The sequence below is a fragment of the Balaenoptera musculus genome, chromosome 15 (assembly GCF_009873245.2).
Source record: "Balaenoptera musculus isolate JJ_BM4_2016_0621 chromosome 15, mBalMus1.pri.v3, whole genome shotgun sequence".
Lineage (NCBI taxonomy): Eukaryota > Metazoa > Chordata > Mammalia > Artiodactyla > Balaenopteridae > Balaenoptera > Balaenoptera musculus.
In genome coordinates, this window is record NC_045799.1 from 46,247,795 (window position 1) to 46,273,651 (window position 25,857).

General features: G+C 40.8%; 1 protein-coding gene across 2 annotated transcripts in view; it reads left to right on the top strand.

Annotated features, from left to right (window-relative positions):
- The window catches only part of RALGAPA2 (Ral GTPase activating protein catalytic subunit alpha 2), a 282,520-nt gene that overhangs the window by 109,344 nt on the left and 147,319 nt on the right, over nucleotides 1–25,857 (top strand). For both annotated transcript variants that reach the window (XM_036825221.1, XM_036825222.1), the window contains 6 exons: nucleotides 1,405–1,502; nucleotides 6,292–6,382; nucleotides 7,739–7,915; nucleotides 16,885–17,078; nucleotides 17,856–17,954; nucleotides 18,186–18,341. In XM_036825221.1, the coding sequence (XP_036681116.1) occupies nucleotides 1,405–1,502; nucleotides 6,292–6,382; nucleotides 7,739–7,915; nucleotides 16,885–17,078; nucleotides 17,856–17,954; nucleotides 18,186–18,341 (815 nt within the window). The remainder of the gene's footprint in view (nucleotides 1–1,404; nucleotides 1,503–6,291; nucleotides 6,383–7,738; nucleotides 7,916–16,884; nucleotides 17,079–17,855; nucleotides 17,955–18,185; nucleotides 18,342–25,857) is intronic.

Sequence of the window (25,857 nt, forward strand, 5' to 3'; positions counted from 1 at the left end):
TGTCGTGTGGCTGTCTACATTTATCCTAACTATTTATTTCAAGGGAATTTATAAGTTGATTTGCAAGGATGTGATTTCTGGCAATGAAATATTTTAACTACTTATTTTAATCTATTTATCCAAATTATGTGTGTGTGTGTGTGTACTTGAATTTTCAAGTGTGCCATGTTTGAGGACTAGAAAAAAGTCCAGAGTGGCTGGAGTGGGTGGGAGGTAGAGAATGTTCACCACAGGTGAGGGAGGGCAGCAAGTTAGGGCAGAGGCAGGGAGGAGAGGCGTGAGGGGTGAGGAAAGGGCTGCCAGGAGAAACGTCGACAGTGAGAATGGAAGGCTGACCAGACTTGTGAAGAAGTCTATGAGCAGTGTGCACAGTCTGCTGAGGTTGAAGATGATAGCTTGTAATAGCATCAACCCACACAGCTTCTCCAGCAGCTTTTAGCAGCAACTGGTGTGGAGGGCAAAGAGGCAGATGGTTAGACCTGTAAACAGTGACTAATGTATTTTACAGTGAAAGCACGTGTTTAAACGTATCTGGCAGCAGTGAACACACTTATTTAGTTTCATGGGTTAGAGAAGAGATCAACCCAGCCATCCCCGAGTCCTTAATGTCGGGGTCATGCCAACCTCATCAAATGCGTAGGAAGTATCCCCTCTTAGAAATCCTCTTGAAATAAGAAAATACAATAAAAATAATGTGAGAAATGTACTATCTGAAAGATTTTCTCTTCTCCAAAAGCTTTTGTGTAAGATCATTATGACTTTTTTTTTTTTTTTTCCCTTAAATACTTGGTAGAATCCATCGGTTGCTTGGAGTTTCCTTCTAGGAAGATTTTAAAGTACTATTCAAATTTTTAAATCATTATAAGACTATTCATATTTTCTTTTTTCTGTTTTCTTTTGGATAAGTTGTGTGTTTCTCCTAAGAATTTGTTCAATTCATGTATTTTTTTTTTTTCAAATGTATTGGCCCCAGACTACTCATAGAATGGGATCTTTTAAATTACTGTTTGCAGGCTTGGTGGTGATATTCCCTTTTATATTACGGACACTGGTTATTTCTCTCGGCAGCAACGCCGAGCCACCTCACTGCTTCCTTTCCCCGTCAGCTTGCCTGGCTGACTCAGGCAGCTCTTGTCTGAGACCCCTTCCCCGAGGCTCCGGGACAGGCCTTGCTGCCTGCCCCCTGTGTGTCGTAACCCAAGACAGTGAGGCTGTCTGTGCGTCAGAGTCCAGGTCTATGGAGCAGATGTGATCCATAGGCTACCAGTGTGCTGGGCCCAGATCTCTCTTTTTTGTACATCTTAGGGTACTTAAATTTAATAATTACCTACGTATAAAAACCTTTTCCAATTTTACCATCTGAAATATTCCTGCTGTTGATTCTCCCCTCTCCCAAATCTCTAGGTCAAAAGGTAGAAAATGCACAGAATGTGAGTTCCTCAGAGCCCAGGCCTGTTCAGGAGAGCAAAGGACATGAGAAGAAAGAACATGAAGGAATAACAGTAAGATCTTCTCAAAATATATCCATTTGTCATTAAAAATAAACATACAAATTATTGGCACAATACATAAATTTATTAGTGGTGTGATGCTATCTTTTAAAAATTTTTTCCATTTGGATGTGTTTTAGGGCCAAATGACCTTGAGACCTTTTAAAGTCTTGCCTACTTTCTATGTAAAATTACAGTCAAATTACAAAAATAGGAAAAAAAATAAACATGAAAACAGAATTTACCATCTGGTCTGTATGTGCCCTTTCTATTTTTAAGGAGTATCCTTACCTGTCAAACAAACGTTCAGATTCCCTATTCCTGATATCACTTTAGGTTGTAGCCTCCACCTGACATGAGTTCCTAGATAAGTGAGATGCTGCAAAGATCTGTTACGGTTTCTTTTTTTTTTAATCTAAAATAGCATTTATTATTTTTTTAAAACACAAATTTAAAGTATAAAGAAGAAAATTAAAAAGTAGCCCTAACTCATTCATGCAGATGATTCCTATTTATTCATTTTTTAAAATTAGTATATATGAATAGAAAACTCAGACATCACTGAAAGGTACAAAATAAACAAAGAAAGTCTCTCCCTACTCTGCCCTGCCTGGAAGCTAATGAGTGTTAAATTTCCTCTGTCTTCATTTCTGTAAAGGACGTATACCAGCTTACACATTCCGTATGTATACATATATTATATGTGTGTATTTCAATAATCAGATAAACACCCAGAGGCTCACCACCAGCTTAGGAACTAGAATATCTGCAGTGTTGTTGCCGTGGCCTGTGGGCTTCATCCTGGTCCCTCAGAGAGCAGCTTTCTGTTGGCTTTGTGTTTATCGTGTCCTTGCTTTGCTCTATAGTTTTGCTCAAAATGTATGTATCTCCAAACAATATGTCCTTCAGTTTTTGTTATTTTTAAACTTTATAAAGTGGTATTATTGCTTTGTTCACTCATTATTATGTATTTCTAAGTCCACATTGCAGCACGTAGCCCTAGTTCATTGCTTTCTTTGCTGTATGATACTCCACTGTGAATAGACACAGTCTACTTTCCCATTCTCTTGTTGACAGACATTTAGATTGTTTCACTTTTTTTTTTTAATGAAAAATGAAGTTATGTACATTCTTCATGAAGAATGTGAGTGGAATTGACGAGTCACAGAGCAGCATAATGTTGTTCTTTACAAAAGAATGTGTCTTTTTCCAAAGTGGTTGTACCACTTACGTACCAGCGGTGTGTAAAGAGTTACCATTCATCCGCATTCTTGTCAACACTTACTATTGTCAGATTTTAAATCTTTTGAGTCAAGTGGGTGAAAATTGGATCTCATTTTATTTTGCATTTCTCAAATTACTAATAAAGTTTAAAATCTTTCCTTATGTTGATTGGCCATATGTCTCTCATCTGTTGAATGCCTACTGATGTCTTTTCCATTTTCCTATTGATTTCTTTGTCTTTTTCTCTTTTATTTGTACTAATTCTTTATATAATCTGAATACTGATCCTATATTGGTTATGTTTCTGGCGAGTATCTTCTACCAGCGTCTGGCATATATTTTCACTTTCTCTATGTTGTCTTTTGATGAACAGAAGTTCTTAATTTTGATATTCTTGGTTATCATTTTTGTGGTTATGTTTTATGAAAATTTTAAAATATCAACTGCACAGGGATAAAAATATTTACCTTGTATTTATAAGTGTTTCAGTTTTGCTTTATACATTTAAGTCTTTCAGCTACCTAGAGTTGATATTTATGGAGTGAGGTGGGGATCCAATTTCATTTTTCTTTCCCCACATGGATAACCACTTCTGGGTCCCATATATTGAATTCATTTTTCCTTTATTAATCTGAATGCTACCTTTCTCTCATATATACTGCTTCCCAGATGTGTAAGGCTTTATTTTGGTGCTTCTTGAATCATTGGTTTCTTTGTCTCTCTGTCTTAATTACCATAGTTCCCCCACTTCCTTCTTCCTTCCTCCCACCCCTTCTAATGGAAGCTATTTTTCTACTATCTTTTGTCTTCCATTGTTGTTGTTGAGAGGTCTTCTGTTCATCCTATTTGTTGTTCCTTGTTGTTCTTCATCCTTGTCCTTCAGTTTCACTACAGTATATTTAGGTGCATTTTCTTTTGCTCTATACGTTTGTCCTGTTTTGGATATGGTATATGTGCCGTGTGTCTTTGCATACTTGTTCTTCCATTGCTTCTGGAAAATTCTTGGTAACCATTTCTTCAAATATTGCCTCTTTTTTGTTCTCTCTGCTCTTTCCTTCTGGAATTCTGGGTAGAAATATAGTTAGACCTTCTCATTCTGTCTTCCATGTCTCTCAAGCCCCCTTTCATATTTTCCATTCTCCTTGGCTATGTGGGTGCATTCTGGGTAGTTCATCAGATCTTTCACTCAGTTCAATTATTCTCTCCTTACTCATAAATAGTCTGCTGTTTAATACTTTCATTGAGTATTTTGGTTCAACAGTTATACCTTTTGCTTCTGGAAGTTCAGGTTGATTCTTTTCAAGTATATCTTGCAATCTCTCATAATCTCTTGTTGCTTGCTCATTTTTGTGATTGCCATCTTTTATTCCTTTAAAATAATCACAGGTTGCAATTCTAAATTCTTTATCATCATCTGAAATCAATCTGATATTTGTTGTTTCTGAGACTCTTGTGCATGGTGGTTTATTTATTTCCTTTGCTGTTTGGTGATCTTTGATTGTGAGTTCCTACCTGGCTCATCTGAATCTACAGAAAACCTGGATGTCTGAAGTGATGAAGTTTCACCAGGACAACATTTGCATTTGTTTCTTCCAGGAAACAGGGAGTGCTACTTTAATCCTGGACTGTTGGTCCTTTTGCCACAGGGAGTGGTAACATTAGATTTACCCCTAAAGTAGCCCCATTTCACTGCCCTGGTTTCAGTTTGCTTTGGGAGGTAGGGAGAGGATATGGATCACTTGGAGGTTTATTTTACTTCCTGTGAGCCCCAAATTTTTATGTAGGTTCTAGTTCTGTAGTTGGAGGATATTTCATCTCTCAGAGAATCAGAAGCAGAAGAACCCACATTCTGCTTTTCAATTAAGGAAGTATCCTGGGTATATTTCCATTGTCATATTAGACATATATCATCCTTCCTTAAGGCTGAGTAATATTTTTTTCATATACGGTTAATCTTCTAAATATTTATGACCTACTTCTGTGTTTTAGCTTAATAATTATTCTGTCCTTTAATTATACATCTTAGTCCCCCCTTTTCATGTGTTTGCTTGTTTAATATTCATTCCTTTAGTTGGCTCATTGAATCCCATGTTTTTTGTATACTCTGAACTGGAGGGCCTTAAATATATATCTTCATTTTTGGCTGTATCCTCCATCTCACCAGTCGTGGATTTTTGTTGCACACTTATAGCACATTCTCTTTAGATATTCAGCCCAAAGATGAAAATTAAAATATCAGAAACTTTCTCAAGTTCCTCTGTCCATTGTCTGTCCATCCGTCCGTTCTCCCTCCTTTCCTTCTTCCCTTCCTTCCTCCCTTCCTTTCTCCCTCCCTCCCTCCCTCTCTCCCTTCTTTCCTTCTTTCTTTTGTCACCATCATTCTCATGGTCCCCTCGATTCATATCCTTTTGTGATTAAACTTCCACTCCCATGTACAACTCTTATATAAGCTCTCATATAAGCTCTTGACTGTCATTCTGCAGCATTTTAAAATTTATCTTTTCTTCTCCTTTTCTACCATCAAAAGCCTTATCTGCTCACTCCTGAATCACTGTAACAGTTCCATAGCAACTTCTTAACTCTGTCCTGCAGATAGCTACTCGACTTACCTTTCTGGTTATGTTTCTAATCACAATAAGCTATTGTCTGCAACAGATGGTTGCTCATTTTGTCAATATTGGGTTGAAATTCCTAAGCCTGATGTTGGCGGCCCACCGGCAGCTGCCTCTTGTAGAAGGTGGTCGCATTTTCTTCCTACCATTTTCACCTGACTGCCCTGTATGGCCTGCTATAATCGGCTTCTTTTCCTGCACATAGAACTTGCTGATTCCTCAGTGCTTCCTGCCCTGAGTCCCCTCCTGCCTTCTCTCTACCACCTCATGTCTGTTGCTTCTTGAACAGCTACTGTCACTGTGAGCGGATCAAGGTAATGCTTTATTCTGCAAACCTTTTAGAGAGAGTTGACTCGCATATTTTGCTACTCTACATTGTAACCACTTTGTGTAATTTGTGTATGTTTTGTCTTTCCAAGCCAGTTACGTAAATTTTAGAGCATGCGGATTGCCTCACAGTGTTCTAGTCCCCTGTTTTTAACCCACGGTCCAGTGCTGAGCGGTGCTCAGGAAAGCCTGCTGCACACGTAACAAGGGAAGCACTGAATGACCTTTGGGAGTCTGGGCGGAGTTTCTGCCTTCCCTGCCAGCACCCTGGCCATCCACGGGGACTTAGGCTTCCTGGAGGATTGTATCCGTTATCCATGTGTGCCGGAGCAGAGGTACAAGTAGAATTTCAAAATAAACGATTTCCATATAACTTGGCACCCCTCCTCAGTAGACCATTTTAATTGGATGTCAACTGACAAAGTAGAAGCCTTAAATTTCAGATCTTGTGTAATTTATAATTCAGTTTTAGTAATTTGTGAGCCCGTATCCTTCCAATGCAAAAGGTCATTCAGTTTTTTTGTTGCCCGTTATTATTGTTTGTTTCTTTTTCTTTAGAAATGTGGACTAGAAACTTACCGGTCTTATAAAAATGAAAACTTCCCTGTACCAAATGCAATATTTCTTTCTGTCTGAAGATCTTAGTACGAAGAAGCAGCAGCCCCGCTGAATTGGATTTGAAAGATGATTTGCAGCAGACGCAAGGAAGATACAGGGGGAGACAGAAGAGTAAGTGCCAGCAGATGTGGTCTGTGTTCATCCAGCTTCGGCGAGGCTGCATTTTGTTCCCTTTTGACTTTCTAACTCGAATGATATCTTATCATCTGAAGACACGTGGTTGTGAAGTGGGACATCTTTATTCCTGGGATCCCAGGATTGGTGGGTGGTTAGTGTGCACGTACAGGTGAACAGTTCCAGTCAGTGACCTGTACCTTCGAGGCCTGTCTTTCCAGCCCTGGGCCTTTCTCCAGGTGAGAAGCACAACCAAGGTTGATGTCTGGGTGAGCAGATAGACCTAGCAGGAAAAATGGCCTTCCCCAGAAAGTTTCCCCAGGTTAGGAGCAAAAGCTTCAGAAGTACCTTGAAGTCAATGGCATAAGTATTTAAAAAATAAAATCTGACTGGGACGCTGAGACGTACCATCACATACAGTGAAATGCAGTCCCTGATACTCCGCTTCCCTGAGGTCCACTGCCAGGCCCCCTCCTTCTTGGCGGATCCTGGTGGAGGGCGGAGCAGGGCCTCTCAGTCTCCACCTTCTAGAGTCCTGGGGCAGTCAAAGTTAGGGACCTAGCAGGTTGGTGAGTGGGACAGCTGTCAGTTCTCTGCAGGTGAAGAGCAGACAGCAGATTAGAAGCAGCAGGGCTGGGGGACCGTCAGCGGCAGATCGAAACGCAGCCGGCAGAGCTGCAGGCAGAGAGGGCGGGCACCCCGAGTCCTTGTGGAGCAGACAGGGGCTTCGGGGGACAGGCTGGCGGGGTCTGTTCTGCCTTAGATAGACTGAACAGCCCTGTGAGGCTTCACAGCCTTTGAAAGCGTCCTTGTATCATGACAAATTAGAATTTTTTAGTGTTTAAAGGGGAGAGTCCCTGTTGAAGAAAACCTTTTGTGTGGGTCACCTCATCCCCCGGTGATCCTGGGTGAGTCACCCCAGGTTCAAGTCTAGACATCGGGCACGAGGTAGAAGGCATCCTCGGGCTCTTCAATCTGCCAGAGTAAACTCGCTTCTGTGGTGGAATCAATTCCCCTCCTCCTCCTCCACCCACCCCCGTTTTGTAGTTGAATAAGTCAGGGTAGAAAGCGTAAGCACTCGAGGTGATCTTCTCTGTACCTGGGGGAACTCGGTTGAGACCCCTGAATAGGGTGCTGCTTGGGCTGTAGGTGGCACGGCCCATGAGGACTGCTCGTGCCCCACGCCTGGAACCTCTGTTTCATTGACCCGGAGCCCCACGCAGGCACCTTTTGAGCCCCTGTCCTGAGAACGATTCCTGCTGGGGCAGCTGCTTAGTCCCCTGTGTGCTGAGATTGTGGACGTGCTGGTTCGCAGCTCTTGGCTGTCTCAGACGGTGTCTCCCATTGTGCCAGGTGACAGTGTCAGCAGTGACCCTGCTCTGGGCTGCAGCACGGAGGCAGAGCTGTCCCTGAGCCCGTGGCAGATCTGCGAGGAAGACCCGGAACTGAGCACGTCCACGGATGCCGTGACTGACTCCGATGCCCGCCACTGGTTGCAACTCAGTCCCACGGATGCTTCCAACCTCACAGGTAACCAACTGCGTCTTCGAAAAGAGGCGCCGGTGCTAACACCGGTTGGGAGATCCCAGGGTTTGCCAGTGGCAGGAACTCTAGGGGTCCCTCAGCACAATGATGATGGGGGCTCCCTCCTCCCACATGGGTGCGCCGGCCCCAACCCCCTGTTCATAATCAGTCGTGAATTCGCAGAGTCCCGTGTGGAGAGGGTGCTGAAACAGTGGCCGAAAAGGGAGGAGGCCTGCCGTGCCGACACCCACTGCCCACCATAGGAGGAGGTCTCTGATATTCATGCCAAGGCTTTGCCATCCGTGACCAAATGTGCTTTACTCTGGAAACAGAGAAGAGTGATTTCTCCAACTGACATGTGTCCTAAATCCAGGATAAGTTAAAGAATTTGGATAGCTTATTGATTACTATTTTCTTTAACTTTACTGTAGAATGTTTGATATATACAAGATAAGTTGTGAGGCATGTGTAAGTTATGGGCTGTAGTAATCAAATGAGCACCAGGAAACCTGCACCCCGTGTAAGAAGTAGAACAGCTGCCCCACCAGTGAGGCCCCAGCAGGCCCTTCTCAAGTCCTTCCCCTCCCGTCATCCTGTGACCCTGTCCCCAATTCTTCTTAAAATCATGCCCGTAACTTCTTTATAGTTTTACCACAATATCTGTCTCCTTAAACACTACATCATTTAATTCGGGTTTTAAGCTTTTGAAAAATGTTATCATAGTCTGTATTTTTTGCAACTTTTTTGCCTTGAGTATCTGTATTTCTAAGATTCATGAATAGATTACAGAGCCGAACTTTCTGGGTCTGCATCCAGGCTCTGCCAAGGAATTGCGGGGTGGCCTTGAGCCAGTGAATCTCTCTGTCCTTCAGTTTCTTTTCTGTAGAGTGGGGATAGTAATAGTCCGTATTATGGGTTGTTGCAGGAATCAATGAGTGAGCGTCTGAGTCAAGCGCACAGAGCAGTGTGTGTGGAAGCACTCTGCAGTTTTAGCTATTCACACGCACGCACACACATCGTGTGACCCTAGGAAAGTGAGCCTCTAAAGGCTCAGTTCCCTTACCTTGTGACAGGCGAGGATGGGGACACCAAGAGAAGTTGGGTTTTTGTTTTGCTTTGTTTTGCTAAGTGTCGAGAGAGACCAGCGTTCTGAGGAGCTCAGCGGAGGACGATGCCGATGGCCATGTCCGTCCTGGCCCCCTGCATTCCTGCGTCCATAGACGTCCTTGATGAGAACAACAACAGCAAACCACAAAGCACGTGTTGAGTAAAAAGTGGTATTAAAATGCTAAAAATCATTTTAAAATTAGAAGTAAAGGCAAAACTTTTAACTTAGTGTTTTGTTTGTTTTTTTTTTTTAACCAAGCAAACTGTTTTTCACTAATTACGATACAAAATTTAACCAGTCCCTGATGTTTTTGGAAATTCCTAACGGAGTAACGTAAAAACTTCATAAAATTTAGTTTTGGATAAAACTTAGTGTTGGATAAAATCTTTTATCTATGAGGTAGATAAGACCAAGGAGAATGATCTTAATGTGTATTTAATGTGTATCTTAATTAAGACTGGAAAAACGAGCAAAGAAAAACAAACCAGTTAACTGTAAGTGAGTAACGCATTGCCTTATAATGCTGTATATGCCACCCTTAAGAGATAGTGGACATTTTTGGTCTAAGTATTCACACCTGCCAGTGGTAGAAACCTTGCAAAATCAGTGGGAGAATGATTGGCAAAGCCATGTGCTGACTTTTATAAATTATTGGATAGTATTGATAATTTGTGCTTCTCAAATGTGTGGTTCTTTTGGAAATGATTTAAAATTCTTCATATATATAGTGATACATAGACATGTGTAATGATTTTGAATAATAATACCATAAACTTATAAGGGATTTAACAGTTTACAAGGAACTTTGAGGCATCCTCTTTGATTTTTATGGTTAGCAAGCCAAGTCATACAAATTCTGTTCTAGGGATGGAGAAGCTGAGACCCAGAGAAATCGTGTTGTCTTGCTGGGAAGTAAGTGCCAGAGTTGGAACTGGCTTCCAAAGCATTCTGACTCCAAATGCAGCGCTGTGCCTACTCCTTTCTTCTACGCTGCTGTTAAAATTACAGCTGCAAACCCCTCTGAACTATTTGAGAATTATTAATACATTTATGGAATAAATGGCTTCTTTGGGTCCAATATACAGATTGTCCAACGGAAATCATCATCGTGGTACTATCGAAGGCAATACTGAATTTTCAGTAAGTTGAATTTACTTAAACAAGGACTAGTTTTAATTAGTTTTATTGAAAGGAAAGAAAATTGGGTGATTACGTCTTTTGTCTGTCCTCTGGAAAGATTAGTTCTGATCCCATCTCAGAGTGTGCATGGGACCGCTCAATTTAATAAACTCGTGTGAGGTAATTTTATATGATGCACTCTCTGTTGTGATTAACTCCTCCAAATACTTAGTTCTTCTTTGAAATTCTAATATCGAGAATCAGTACACTCAGTTCAATAGTTCATCTTGTCATCTGTGAAAAGGACAAACCGTAATATGATAAGGTTTAAGGATTATCGCAGTTCTGAATTTAACTTTTCTGTTCTTAGGAGAACAATTTCTTCATAAATGGACAAAATAAAACTCATGTTACCCTGATCTCCAGGACACGCAAAGAGAGTGATCCAACAATTTGAGTGTGTCTCTGTTTCTCGTTGAATAATCCTACCAGTTATCAAATGCTTAGAATAATAAACTGCTTCTAAAATCTTAAATTCCTTTATCATTGGCAAGCTAACAGTTCAATTTTATATTTGCTTTCTTAGTTAAATCATTTCATGTTTTCTGAGAATAACAGCTAAATTTATGGTGCATTGTTTCACAATGTGTCTGGGATTTGTACAGCAAGACATGGAGACATGGAGATGATTGTCATGAAGGAAGAAGTTTATAGAAATAGGGGCACGGCATGCCATGCAGGGGGGCACATGGGGAGGCACCAGGGTTGGGAGCAGGAAGAGAGGGGAAAACGTGGGCAACGGCCTTTACTGTCATTTACACGGGAAAGGGAAGGCAAGGCAGGCTATGCGGACTCAGGAGCAGCTAGTTGGGATAATTTCAGCAGACCCTAGAGCACAGGCACTGGCTCTGGTTGCCTGGTGCCGTACCCCCTGGTGATGAGGGCACAGGGACATCCCCTTGACGGCAAGAGCTGGACAGAGGAGGTAGGTGGGAGGCCTGGGTTTGGGATTGTGGGGTTTGCATGTGGAAGAGACACTCCCTGGGGAGTTGTTTGCTATCTCGAGGAATTAGCTAACCCTGGGACGGGCAGTCCCTTCCTGGTCAAGGAGGCCCCAGATGCCAGAGCATCAAGAATACCGAAAATAAGAAATTAGAGTTGACTCATGCATAAGTTTTGTTCTGTTGAGCTTATGATTTTCTAGGGGAGAGCATTTTTGACTCTATAGGTAAGAATCAGTATTGCTGTTGACCTCATCTCTTATTTAGCAAATAAGCTTATAGTCTAGAAATACTGAATTTGATGCTATAAGAAATAAAAAGATGAATAAGTCATAGCCATGACTGACTTACGAGCTTACCAAAAATAAGACATTTATCCTGATAAGGACAAATAATGCAATAAGTGCTATGTGATTTATGTAAAAGGAGTTTTAATCACAGGGATAGACAAACAGACTAAGGGAATGGAGTATAAAATACATACTGGATCCACACAGGCATGGAGTCCTGATACACGAAAGAGACAGCATTCCAGATCTGACAAAGGAAGAATGGACTGCCCCACAAAGGCCTGCGGGACAATATTTAGCCACAGGGCAGAAAATGGGACAGATTCCCTACCTCCCACCTTGCCCACAGCCAAGTCCCTATGGATAAAATACTTAAATGTGAAAAGGAAAACTTAAAAGCTTTTGGAAGAAAATATCCTCTAAAAATATGTCTAAGACCTTGGGGTAGGGAAGGCTTTCTTAAATGAGATGGAAAAAAAAAAAAAAGCTAACCATAAGAAACGTGTCAGTCATTAATTCAACTTTAGCATAAGGAAAACTTTCTTTTCATTGTCAGAGAAACTTTAAGAACTCAGGGTTAGCAGAACGCTGAAGGGTAAGGGCCAGCTTTGGTGCTCCTTCCTTTCCAGGTGCCTGTCAAATCGGTGATACGTTTTAAGATAAAGTTCAGTAAGAAGTGGTTTTCAACATTTTGCTTTAGTTGGGGAAGGGTCAGTAGTGTCCCCCCTGGCTGCAAGGTAAGCTTCAGGGGCGGGACTGTCGTTGGTCGTTGGTCACTGGTCATGTTCACAGCTGATTCTTGGCTCCCAGGACAGTACATAGCAGGAGAGGAATAGTCAGTAAATACTTGAATCAGTGAATGAATAAGCTTTAAGCTGCAGGCTGTTGTTTGATTTAGCTAAAAACAGCAATGAAATTTTAACCTTCTTTTGATAATAAAAAATATATACGATTGCATTTCCAAGTCTCTCTTGTTTAGTATATTTATCACAGCCCTGCCTCTAGATGTTGTTATCGAAATCCTTTGACCATTTCTGCTTTTAATTATAACTTTTGCTTTTAATTATCACTGTTACCTGCCACCAAAACCATTCACAGGAATGGTCTGTCAACATCCTCTGCTGTTGCAGACATTTTTGGCATTTCCACCAGGCTTTGATCTATTTTGAAAACATAAAACATTCTAAAGAAAAATAACGATGAGAAGTACCTTGGGGTTGCTTGCTCACCTTTGTAATCTTTAACGTGAATGTTGCGTGTGCCTGGGAAGCAGATGAAGGAGAAGAGGGTCAGGCCGCAGTGACGGTCAGCAGAGCGCCAACCTGCGTCTTCTCCGCTTTTAATCATCAAAGTCTAGGCCTAATTTTTCTGGTCCCAGAATTAAGGTGTTTCTGTTGAGCCTTTGGGTTTGTGCCTTTGGTTAAGTTTTCAACTCAAAAGAGAAAATCATTTCCAAAGCACCAGCTGTGTTTCATCAACCCTCCACCAAACCTACACAAGACTGCTGCTGTGTGAAGTCGCCCTTGGGTCCTAAGTGCCTGTTTTACTGATTACCAAGACTTATCTCATGGCTAAAATCCTTTGCATGTTTGCAAAGTTCTGAACTTTAGATTGCTCCTGTATTAAAGTCCTGTATGTGTTGGGAGAAAGATGATATAACTTTTATTTGTTTGCAAGACTTCCTACTTTAACAACAACAAAAAATGTTAATGTCTCTATAGCATTTAGTAATAATGGAACAAAAAGATGCTAGGCTAGCATACTAGCTTGCTCATGAAAAAGAAAATGAACTAAGTGTTTGATGTTTTTAGGGTGAACATGAAATTTTCAGAAATCTCTCAAATCCCGATTTTTAATTAAGTGCTGCTTCACTGAGGAACCATCTACATGCAAAATGTCAGCATCTGTTCTGTTACTTATGCCATGAGTGGAATAATTTTGGGTAAAAACATTTCAACTCATTAAAAATTCTTTTTCACAGTAATATTGAGCATGCAATCGTTTCAGATACCTCAAAAAGACTCCCTGTATTTTGATAATGTGATGGGGGATGTTACCTAGAATTTTATCACTGAGGAATACGTTTTTCTGAGAGCAAAGCAGTATTGAAACAGATTCTTTTTTTGGAGGGGGGGATCCTTCCGTAACTGAGAATGTGTTTGCTGGCAGGTAGCAGGGAGGTGTAGGTGATAAGACACCTGACCTCTGTTTACTTGGAGCTGTCACTCAAGGGAAGTCCCAGCCTGACTAGAAGGCTGGAGGCTAATCTCCACCTCAGATGGCTGCGTTTTGCAGGTGATGGTTGGGGATGGAGCAAAGCTCTAAGTCACTGAGTTCCCTTACTTTTTTTACCTCTCAAGGAATTAAAGACTTATGGCATTCTTCTTGAGAAAAATAAATGCTGCATTATGCTGCTTGTTCACTTGGGAGCTTAGGTTGGTTTGTAAGGTTCATTGAAGCTTCAGCAGACCTTCTCGGACTGACAGATGCTTGATACTGCACGCATTTTACAGAGTAAACGTAAGGAGGACGAGCCTGTCTTCTGAGGTTTTGTAAAAGTCAGTCTGAGAGCCCAGAAGGCCCGTAATTAGGCTTTTGCTGTCTCTGCAGGCACACCGTGTGGGATTCCGGCTTGGATTATCTGTGTCACCTCAGTTGATTGTATGATACGGATGTGGGAAACACAGATGTGTTTTGCTCTAAGAAGGGACAGTGCTCCTGGATTTGGGAAGATCTTTCCATGACACCATCCATGTACCATCCTTATCAAATCCTCTGTTTCAGGGTCTTGGCATCTTTCCATAACGAATGTATTGATAATAAGCTGTCAGCAGTTGTCTCGGGCACAGTGCGGGAAGCATACGGAGCCTGCCCTGGATTTGCCCTGGCCCCTCCTCACACCCACTCCTCCCGCTCCTTGCCGGCCCTGGTCATCCCTCCACTTGAGCTCCTCGCGTCCGTAGACTATGCTCCCATTTCTATGGTTAGGCCTGAAAAAGCCCAACAATATATGCACCCAAGGTGATGCTCAGCGGTGGTTAATGGTTGCCACTGTGTCTGGGTGGGACACAGCTCTTTAAACTCCCTCCAAAGATTCCAAAGAGAAGCAAAGCAGAGGTGACTTAAACGGAAAGCCAAAAGTAAGACGTGAGAGATAAAAATCAAATAGATCAGCAACTACAATAAAAATAAACAATTTAAACTTGCAGTTCAATTCAGAAACTCTTGGGTTAGGTTGAAGACATAAAATCCAGCCATATGATGTTTACCAGAGATACCCCTAATACATAATGTACAGGGAGATCCTAAGTAAATAAATGAACACATTGATACACAGGAAGAAAGGCAGACCAGGGGTGTAGCTCTGTGTATGTCAGTCACATAAACTTTAAAGCAGAAGTCATTTATTAGTGACAGCAATAATTCTGAATTTATATGAACTTCGTAGCCTCCAGATATATATATGAAGCAAAATTTGACAGAATTACTAGGAACTACTGATAAAACCATAATCATAGTAGGAAATTTTAATATCAGCTCTCATTAATAGATGAGTTAAGCAGAAAAAATATTAGAGAAGATTTACACAATACAATTAATCTTGATTGAATGTAGATCTATATGTATAAAATTTTTTGAACTTAATTTAAAAATACCTGTGATTTTTTTTTTAAAGCACATGGAACATTTACAGAAATTGACCAGTTAGATCATTAAGCAAGCCTCAACAAATGTCCATGATTTGAAACTGTATTACATTCCATGAATATGATGAAATAAATTCAGAAGAACAAAAAGAAAAGAGAAGAAAATGACATTAAGAAACTAAAACTGCATTTCAAATAAATTAAGTCCAAAAAGAAATCAAATTGTGAACTGGAAAATATTTCAAATTGACTACAGCGAAATGTAGCTGAGTACTGATATGGAGGAAAGTATGTGGCCTTAGGTGTGTACACTAGAAGCGAAAAACACTAATTTATTCAATGTCTTATTCAAAAAATTAGGAAAAGAATGGCAGAATAATATACAGAAGTTGATAAAAAAAGGAACTAATAAAGCTAAGTACATAACATATACTAGAAAGCAATAGGGAAAACAAAGACCACGCTTTAAAAACATTAATAAAATAGACAAATAGGCAAGATTGATCAAGGAAAAAATATTGGGAGTGAAAAAGGGAACAGAGCTACAAAAACAATATAAAATTAAAAAATAATACAATAGGTTAATTCTAATAGAGTTATTTAAAATAAAGAGGACAATTCCTAGCTTTACTGAAGCTTCAAATAAAAGAGCAACTCTCTTTTTCAACCTGTTTCAGACAGGTTGAAACTCTCCAGAGTTAATAATTTTTCACACAAAAAAATTTCACGTATCGGAACGCTGCTGACTCTAAAATTACAAAGGAAACTACAGGAAAGTGAGCACTTTTCCAACACAGAATTCTGTACCCAGCCAAACTATGAATTACAAGTCAGGGAACCAAGACTTTCAGACGTGAGGACATGCACCTTCCTCAGGCAGCCACAGGAAGACGTGGTCCACTAAAAGCAAGAAGCAAGCAGAGAAACAACGTGTGCCGTTTGTGATTCTGGTCTTAACAAACAAGAAATGTAAACGTGTTCACACAAAAGCCTGTATGCAATTGTAGCTTTATTTACAATCACCAAAACCAGGAAACTATCCAATGTCCTTCATCAGGTCAATGGATAAACTATGATACCTGTGGATACACAACCCCATGGATGAATCTCTCAAATAAACGCATTATGCTAAGTGAAAGAAACCAGACAGAAAAGCTGCTTACTATAGGATTCCATTTATCGGACATTCTGGAAACGGCAGAATGTAGGGACAAAAAACGGCAGTGGTTGTCTGGAGCAGAGGTTCGGGGAGGGGACTGACTGTGAAGGGGCACTTGTGGAGTGAAGGGGCTATTTCATATCAATTATGGTGGCAGTGTGTGGTGACAGTTACACCATCGTATACCTTTCCTACAAGTCCTTGAATCCAAGAAGGGTAAAATTTATTATAAGCAACTTTTACCCCCTCCCCCCTCATAAACCTGAGTGAATAGTAACAGCCACCAAAAATGTCACTCCAGCCATGAGGCCTCCCGGCCAACTTTTTTCATGGCCCTGTTCCCTACCCATCCTGCTCAAGTTCTCCTCCCCACCCCGCTGCTGCTTAATAAAGCCCTTCACAGGGTCTCCAGGAACTGTTTTGTCATCTCTGGGCTGTTGCCCTTTTAGTTGGAAGGAGCAGAATCATCTAACCTTTCCTCATGGAGCCCACTTTTCTGTCCTTCCAAGTTGTCAACCATTTCACACTTCATCTTATTTTACTCTGAACATGTAAATTTTCAAGCACAGGTAATTTGCATTACAGAAAAAAAGGCTGTAACAATGAAATCAAAATTGCATTTACAGGGTTAACACACATCTTTCCCCACAGATAGCAGCGAATGCCTTGCTGATGACTGTAGCATAATCGCTGGGGGGACCCTCACGGGTTGGCACCCAGACTCGGCTGCCGTGTTATGGCGAAGAATCTTGGGAATCCTCGGAGACGTGAATAATATCCAGTCACCCAAGATCCATGCCAGAGTGTTTGGCTATCTCTATGAACTCTGGTACAAGCTAGCGAAGGTAAGTCCTGCCGTCACCTTTTATTCTAATACGGGAACATTGCTTTATCACTTGACATAAAAACTGTGTTGCGCGTAACTTCTGAACAGAAGTTTAGATGTTTAGACAAAGTACGTTTGATGATCCAAGAATAAATAATAATACTTATAGTTTGGTCATTTTATAAATGCCTAAGAGTTATTTCGTTTAATGTGCAAGTAGACTGTTACTATAGGATATTAAAGAATGGGATATTATACACTAGTTTTAGTTACTCTCCTTATAAAGTGATACTGGTTTTATTGTACAAGAAGACAATCTCACCATCCACAGAGAAAACCAATATTAATATATAATCTTATTTCTGTGGATAAACATATTTTTATAAAAGTACTGTCTTAGAGTCCATACAATTTTCATTCTGGTTTTTGTTTTTGTTCACAACATACATTTTCCCCATGTTAGTACTTTTTTTTGTTTTCCAAAAACACAGTTTGTGTTTATACAGTATAACCTGTGAAACCATTCCTTATCATTTGGAGTTCAGGAAGGCCTCTCCAGGCATTAAGATTGAAGGAAGAACAATGCCCTAGTTTTGTATTAGATCTAAAACCACCACACAGTTCAAAAAGATAGTAGACCTCATGATAAAAGAAACACTTGTAAATGTTGTAGCTTTTCACTCAACTTACAGAAATTTAATTGGGAGCAGCTGTTTGACCATGGAGCATGTTTCTGAAGTATCATTGGGATAAACTGTGTGTTGCCTTCCCTAAAAGTCTCCTCTTTGTGAATTAGATACGGGATAACCTAGCAATAAGCCTGGATAACCAGTCTTCTCCGTCTCCTCCCGCCTTGATCCCGCCCCTCAGAATGTTTGCATCATGGCTATTTAAGGCAAGTGAATATGTGTTTATTCCTTTATTGTAATTTCCTCTTCCTTCCTGAAATTGAGTTTAAAAAATGTAATTGCCCAAGACTGCATGTTTTGAAGACAGGCTGGGTCTCACTCCAGCCAGCGCATCCCACGTCTCCATAAACAACTTTATGGAAAACTGAAAAGTAAGTGAAAGGACAAAATGCATCTGCATCTGGAGTTGATTAAATCTCTAAACGTCTCCTTGGCAGGCGACAACACTGCCCGATGCCTATAAGGAAGGCAAGCTCCAAGCCTACAAGCTGATCTGCGCCATGATGACCCGACGCCAGGACGTGCTGCCCAACTCGGACTTCCTGGTGCATTTTTACCTCATCATGCACCTGGGACTAACCAGCGAGGACCAGGTATCTGGGACTCCGCCATCGCGGTGGCCTGTTGTTCGGAAAGCGCATGTCACTCTTGGCAGGTGAAATTGGGGTTTATGAAAGTACCTCCAAAATGTTGAAATCCTCAGTAGTTCCGCGTCTTCTACACCCAGCAATACCAGTAGTAGCCTTTCAGAAATGTGAGTGTGACTTGTCTCACCCGAGCTGCTTCTCCCCACTGACCCTGCCTTTCACCAGCCAAATTTGAATTTTACCCCTTGGCCTGTCCAGTTCTGTATGATTTAACGTCTGCCTGTTGTCAGCCTCAAAAATACTTATCTCACCCACTTTTTGTTGGGGTTCTGCATTAGCTATTGTATGAAGAAAATGATTTTGGTCATTTAAAAAAGTTCGAAAGCTACTGTTTTAGGAGTTAGGATGTTTTTGCGAACAACATCACCTATAAATTAGGGATCCTGACATCTCTTGATGAAGAGCTAATGTCTCTCAAATAAATGTGATTGGTAGTTAAGTTGAAACAGAAGGGCCAAAGGAGCCACTAGCAATCAGCCTGTAGCCCTTGGCCTTCCTCCCTCTGCAAGTCCCCTGGTGGTGGGCAGAGGACCTGGACGAGCAGGAACACTGACTTGTGACTTGCTGTCTGAATATCAAGCAGGCAAGTGAAGAGGTTGGTTTGTGAAGCCTGAGGTTATTCTGGACACTACTTGGAGGATGAATTTAGAGATGTGACAGTGGTGGGATAGAGTAGGAGGTTGGGCCTGGAGGTTAATTAGGAAGTGATTAAACAAGTATAGATTTTTTTTAAATGGCGAGAACGAAGATGGTAGCATTGGAGATGGGAAGAAGGAAAGGGAAAGGTTTAAGAGGTTTGAAGGCATTTAATTTTATCGCTAAGTCTTCTTGACTGATTAGAGATTTGAGGAGTGTTTCAGAATTTACCCTTTAAATTGTAGGTACTTACCAGTGAACTTGAATCATTCGTGAACTACCAAGTAGCCATCCTCTCTGTCTTTATTTGATGCTTTGAATATATGATGCAGACACACGGACCTTTTGATACATGTAAGAGGTCATTCTCTGGATTTGCCAGCCTTACCTTGGGCCCTGTTTAAAACTTGTAAAATATTCCCTGATAAACACTTCGAGCTTCAGTCACTGAGGTTTTCTTCTGAAGTAATAGCCATACTGTCCTACTGTGTTGTCTCTGTCATATTCGCTCCAATTCCAGCAGTGTGCAGTGGACATCTGTAGAGCAGAGACTGGACTTAGATGCACAGGCTCTTCTATTTCCTAAACAAATGTAGAAATAGAGACGCATAAGTAGACCTGTTTTTACTCCTTGCTCAGATATTTTGCATCCATCATTGTGGACGGAATCATGTTTTACAGAATGATGCAACTCAGGGCATGTGGAAGATTAAGGGGTAGAAATAGGGAAGAGAATTAACTCACAGATAATGAGATCCCTCAGTGACAGAACCAAGAGAGGAAGGTTTAGTTAACAACACTGTACTTTAAAGCAGTATTTTGCTAAGATTTGCAGGAAAAACATCTACTTGGAAATGATAATCAACTGTAGAATCTTCTTATTTAATAAAAACAAATTCGAAGTCAGAATTGGGAGATTGGGATTGACATTATACACTAATATGTATAAAATAGATAACTAATAAGAACCTGCTGTATAAAAAAATAAATTAAATTAAATTAAAAAAAATTGAAGTCAGCTGTAAACACTTAGTATTTCTAGAATGAGCTTTCCAGAAACTCACATAAATAGGTGTGTTTAGAATCCTCTTTCTATTTTAAATTGTGTTGTAGTGAAAATGAAACAATAAAATGAGATGAAATCTGTATAACATTTGAGTACCCAAAACATTATTTCAAAAATGGGATTTTGGGACATCCCTGGCAGTCCACTGGTTAAGACTTCGCCTTCCAATGTAGGGGGTGCGGGTTTGATCCCTGGTCGGGGAGCTAAGATCCCACATGCCTCACGGCCAGAAAACCAAAACTTAGAAAAAACAGAAGCAATATTGTAACAAATTAAATAAAGACCTAAACAAAATTTTTTTTAAAAAATGGGATTTTACAGTGTAGAAAAAGGAGTTTTCAAATTTTATACTTAAAATAATTTTCACATTTAATGTATACCTTATTTTTGGTTAAGTTTGATCTTTTGTAGTTCATTGTAAAATATGTCAATCTTAAATGATGGCCCATTGCTAGCAGTAATCCCAACATCCAGACTTCCAAGAGAAAACGGGGATATCATAAATCTCTATTTTATAATCAGCCTACTGTTTCGACCATTAGAAACTTGAGTTGTTATGTGTTTCATAGAATTGACTGTTTTGCTTTAACCTTAACAATTATTGGTATACGTTTTAGAAGCCCTGACTGTCTGCCAAACAGAATTACTCTAAATAAACTTTATTCCTTTGCCAGAAGAAAATTACGCAGAAGGCTTTCTAATGAAAGAAACTTTTCTCATTTAAGTAAGAAATGTCTCCAATAATTAGTTTAACTTTTGGTCCACATGTCTAAATAGGTCATGGTGGTTGCTCCAGAACTTATATGACTTCTGGAAACACATGTTATATTAATGATAAGAAAAGAAAACATTTGCTCTAGAGAATAAATTCAATGTTTTAGTTGACATGCTGTGCACCTGCGACTCGGACCATCTCAGGGCTGTTTCCATCTTGTGAGAGTTTTCAAAGAGCTACACTTCTACGTAGCCTGGCACTAAAAGCCTTCGTTCCTGCAGAGAGAACCTTGTAAAAATGTTCCTGATTTTTTAATAAGTAATAGCAAATCATTTTTAGATTTTTAATATTTAGAGTTTTACCTTCCAACAAAATCCAAGGTGAATTTCCTCCTTTGGCCTCTGGGTGGCACCCTTGTCTGCAGGACTCTCGGCTGCCTGGTTCATGGACCACACTGAGCCTTAGAACTGGTGGGAGACCAAGCGCTGTGGGAGCTCGGTGCTGTGGCCTGGCCGCTTTACAGATGCTTTCCTAGATCTGAGAGTAGCAAAATCATGCCAGTAGTGACTAATAAAGTGTTGAATTAGAAGTAAGATCTAAAATGTGAAATATCTTTTTTCCAAACGTAAGAGTGCTTATAGTAATTGAAGATTTCTTCTCGTTAAAAAAAAAAAATTGTAAAACAGGTATGATTGTGTTCTGTGTTACAATCATATAAAATCACAATTTCATCTAATAGCAAATTAATTACTTAAACAAATACAGTTATTTCTATATTTTAGAAAGTAATAATATGTATAGCAAACAGCCAGAATTCAAAATGTAGCATATTCCAAACCCACTGTTCTCAGTGTTGCTTGGACCAGTTTTAGCTATTCCAGTCACTCAACAATGTCATAGATAAAACAGGGGCCTTACCGAGTAGTATTTCCCACAGTACGTGTACAGTGGAAGTTTACAGTTTATTAGTATGATTGAGAAAATGCTTTGAAATAGCCTTATTTTTCCTTGACTATGAACTTTTTAAAATTTGATTCTGTTACTGATTTAGAAAATAATTAGGATCATAAAGACTTTCGGAAATAACTATAAATTATGAATAAGATTCAGGATGACGTGCAGGACTGCCCAGCCTGCCTGTGAAGGGGTCTTCCAGCTGGCTTCATTCCGTCCTGCTGCTTTGTGTCTGGTGGGGGACTGGGCAGGGGGGTGCGCGGAGGGTCTTAATTTCCCCAGCACCGCAGTGCCAGACTCTGTGCTGGGAACTCATGATGTTGTCCCATCAATTCTTCTCTGCAGTTCAGTTAGATAAATATCACAACCCGCTGTATAAATAGCTAAGGCTCAAAAGATATTGAGGACGTCTGCCCAGTGCCACACATAAAAAGGGCTGTGAGAATTCACAGGCAGCCCGGCTTATTCCACACGATCTGCCTTGCCCATTGACTCACACCGAACAGATAAGCTCACCCGACTCACATCGTGCAAACAAACAGGCCCTGGTCGTATTCCTTCTCCTTCTTCTCTCCCCTGGGCTTTGGCCTCGGTCCTGCCCCACCTCCGAATCCTCCTTACCAGACTCCCCTCCCACCCCAGCCGGCAAACACCTTCCCCAGTGGCCCGCCCGGCTCCCCACCGCCTTCAGCTTCTCTTCCAAAGCTGTTCCCGGTTCTGCTTAGTTTGTCCTATACTTAAGCAGCTTTTTCACCTCAGTATCCCCCAAAATATTTGGACATGAAAGGATTTGGATTTATTAAATACAGGTCCTATTAATTTCATCGTCATTTAAAACATATGGAAAGATCAATATGTGTGAAATGGAAAAGGACAGCTGAGGAAAGGAATTTTATTTTTATGTTTCTGAGAACATATATCAAAGACTGGAAAGTTTTCTTTGCTTAAAATAAGTAAAATATTTTTTAACAATGACTTACAGATTTAATGTCTTAATGCGATTTGTCTGTTAAATACATCAAAGTTAAATTCACTTTTAAGTGCAAAGTTTACATCAATGCAAAATTATTGTTGCAAATTTGCATATAGAAATTTTGGGAAATGTGGGTCTATGTCATTTTCATCTATGATGTTGTATTATCGTATCTTGCAACAAACCAAAAAGCACGAGGCCTCTCTCAGGTGGGGAAATAGGTTTTGTACCACCCCGAGGTGACCATCCAGCTACAGACTTGAGACCTCACCGTGTGAAGTCACGATACTGTCGGGTAACAGTTAAGAGCGTGGGCTTCCAGAGATAAACCCATGCACCTATGGTCAACTAATCTATGACAAAGGAGGCAAGGATATACAATGGAGAAAAGGCAGTCTCTTCAATAAGTGGTGCTGGGAAAACTGGACAGCTACATGTAAAAGAATGAAATTAGAACACTCCCTAACACCATACACAAAAATAAACTCAAAATGGATTAGAGACCTAAATGTAAGACCGGACACTATAAAACTCTTAGAGGAAAACATAGGAAGAACTCTCTTTGACATAAACCACAGCAAGATCTTTTTTGATCCACCTCCTAGAGTAATGGAAATAAAAACAAAAATAAACAAATGGGACCTAATGAAACTTCAAAGCTTTTGCAAAGCAAAGGAAACTACAAACAAGATGAAAAGACAATCCTCAGAAAGGGAGAAAATATTTGCAAATGAATCAACGGACAAAGGATTAATCTCCAAAATATATAAACAGCTCATGCAGCTCAACATTAAAAAAAAAAAACCCAATCCAAAAATGGGCAGAAGACCTAAATAGACATTTCTTCAAAGAAGACATACAGATGGCCAAGAAACACATGAAAAGCTGCTCAACATCACTAATTATTAGAGAAATGCAAGTCAAAACTACAATGAGGTATCACCTCACACCAATTAGAATGGGCATCATCAGAAAATCTACAAACAACAAATGCTGGAGAGGGTGTGGAGAAAAGGGAACCCTCTTGCCCTGTTGGTGGGAATGTAAATTGATACAGCCACTATGGAGAACAGTATGGAGGTTCCTTAAAAAACTAAAAATAGAATTACCATATGACCCAGCAATCCCACTCCTGGGCATATACCCAGAGAAAACCATAATTCAGAAAGACACATGTACCACAATGTTCATTGAAGCACTATTTACAATAGCCAGGCCATGGAAGCAACCTAAATGCCCATCGACAGATGAATGATTAAAGAAGATGTGGTACATATATACAATGGAATATTACTCAACCATAAAAAGGAACGAAATTGGGTCATTTGTAGAGACATGGATGGACCTAGAGACTGTCATACAGAGTGACATAAGTCAGAAAGAGAAAAACATATGTCGTATATTAACGCATATATGTGGAACCTAGAAAAATGGTACAGGTGAACCAGTTTGCAAGTCAGAAATAGAGACACAGGCATAGAGAACAAATGTATGGACACCAAGGGGGGAAAGTGACGGGGGGGTGGTGGTGTGATGAATTGGGAGATTGGGATTGACGTGTGTATAAAATGGATAACTAATAAGAACCTGCTCTTTAAAAATAAATAAATAAAATTCAAAAAAAAAAAAAAAAGAGCCTGGGCTTCAAGCCTTTCTGAGTACCAGGCTTGGTGTCCCTCTGATGAGCCAGGTGATCTGACCTCACTGTGCCTGGGCTCCCTTATCTGCAAATGTAGGTAATTACAGCGCCGCCTCGGAGGGCCGTCGGGAGACTTTGACGGGGTAGAGCGTGTAACGCACTCGATTCAGGGCCTGGATGCGACAGCGCTCAGTGAGCACGAGCCCTCGCAGTGACGCTGAGGACAAGGAGGGGACAGCAGCCCCTCGACCAACCGAGCCCATTTTATTTTGCCGATATCTTGGGGTGTTGATTTTTTTCCCCTTCCCCATATATTTTCTTACTTTTGAACATAATAATTTGAGTAAAGAAATGTAACTAGGCATCATGGAATCTCAGACCATGGGGAGAAGTAACCCCTCCCCCTGCCATGGGCCAGACACAAGGAATGACATCTCCAGTTACCCTTTTGTGACTTGGACGTTTCTTGTGTGTCCTTGGCCGTTGGCTCCCCTTCCACCTGCTCCCCGCCCCAGGCAGCATGCCCTCTGTGGGATGGATGCCGGAAAGCTGGACCCTTGTGGCCCAGTCGACATCCAGCCAGGTTCCGGCCCAGCAGGGGCCCCGGTGTGGCTCTGGACAGCGGGCGGGGGCGGGACAGTTGTGCTGGGGCTGCACCTGCATCACTGGCCGCCGAGGCCCCGTGGGAACCACTCCCGGTGGCTGGTGCCTGGCTGTGCAGGGTTCCCGAGTGGGTCCTCTAGCATCCTGTGAGCCCTCTAACACCCTGATAGAAACCCCTCTCATCTCAGTCTCAGCGAGGGGAATCTGTCATCTGCAAGTAAGGACCTGGCTTTACCAGTGATGCCCTGCACGGCGCCGGTGGTACGGGTTCCACACGGCTCCATATTTCATGTGCTAAAGGCACTTGCAGCAGTTCTTGTTTTCCCCTTTAATTTGTTTTGTAGCCGAGAATATTTAACTTGTTTTAGGAACATTTTGCTTTCATTCAACTTTACATTTCAATGCAACTTTAATTCAACTTTTCATTCGACTTTATATTCTAATGAACCTTTTCCACACCAATGTTAAAACATAATTCTAAACATCACGTATAGAGTGATATTCTGTCACAGAAGTCAAAATAGTTTGTGATTTTCTTAGTGGATGTTACAACCTCCTCTCATGAGGTATATGATGGAATAATAATAAACAGCCATTTGTAAAAAGATCCCAAGGGGGCCCTCAGTGAGCATAAGACTCAGCGGTGAGCCATGAAAGCAAGGTGCAGGGGTGACACTCGTAAATTGGCCATACCTGACTCTTTTAATAACCCCAGACAGCCTGTATCATGCAGTGATATGTAATAATTGCATCACCTTTTCTCAGACAGAGAGTTGTTCTTTGCTGGAAATTTAGATATAACTAGAAACATGTATGTTAGATATACATAAATTTGTAAATATATTTAAAGCTGAACATAAATGAGCATTCAGCTTC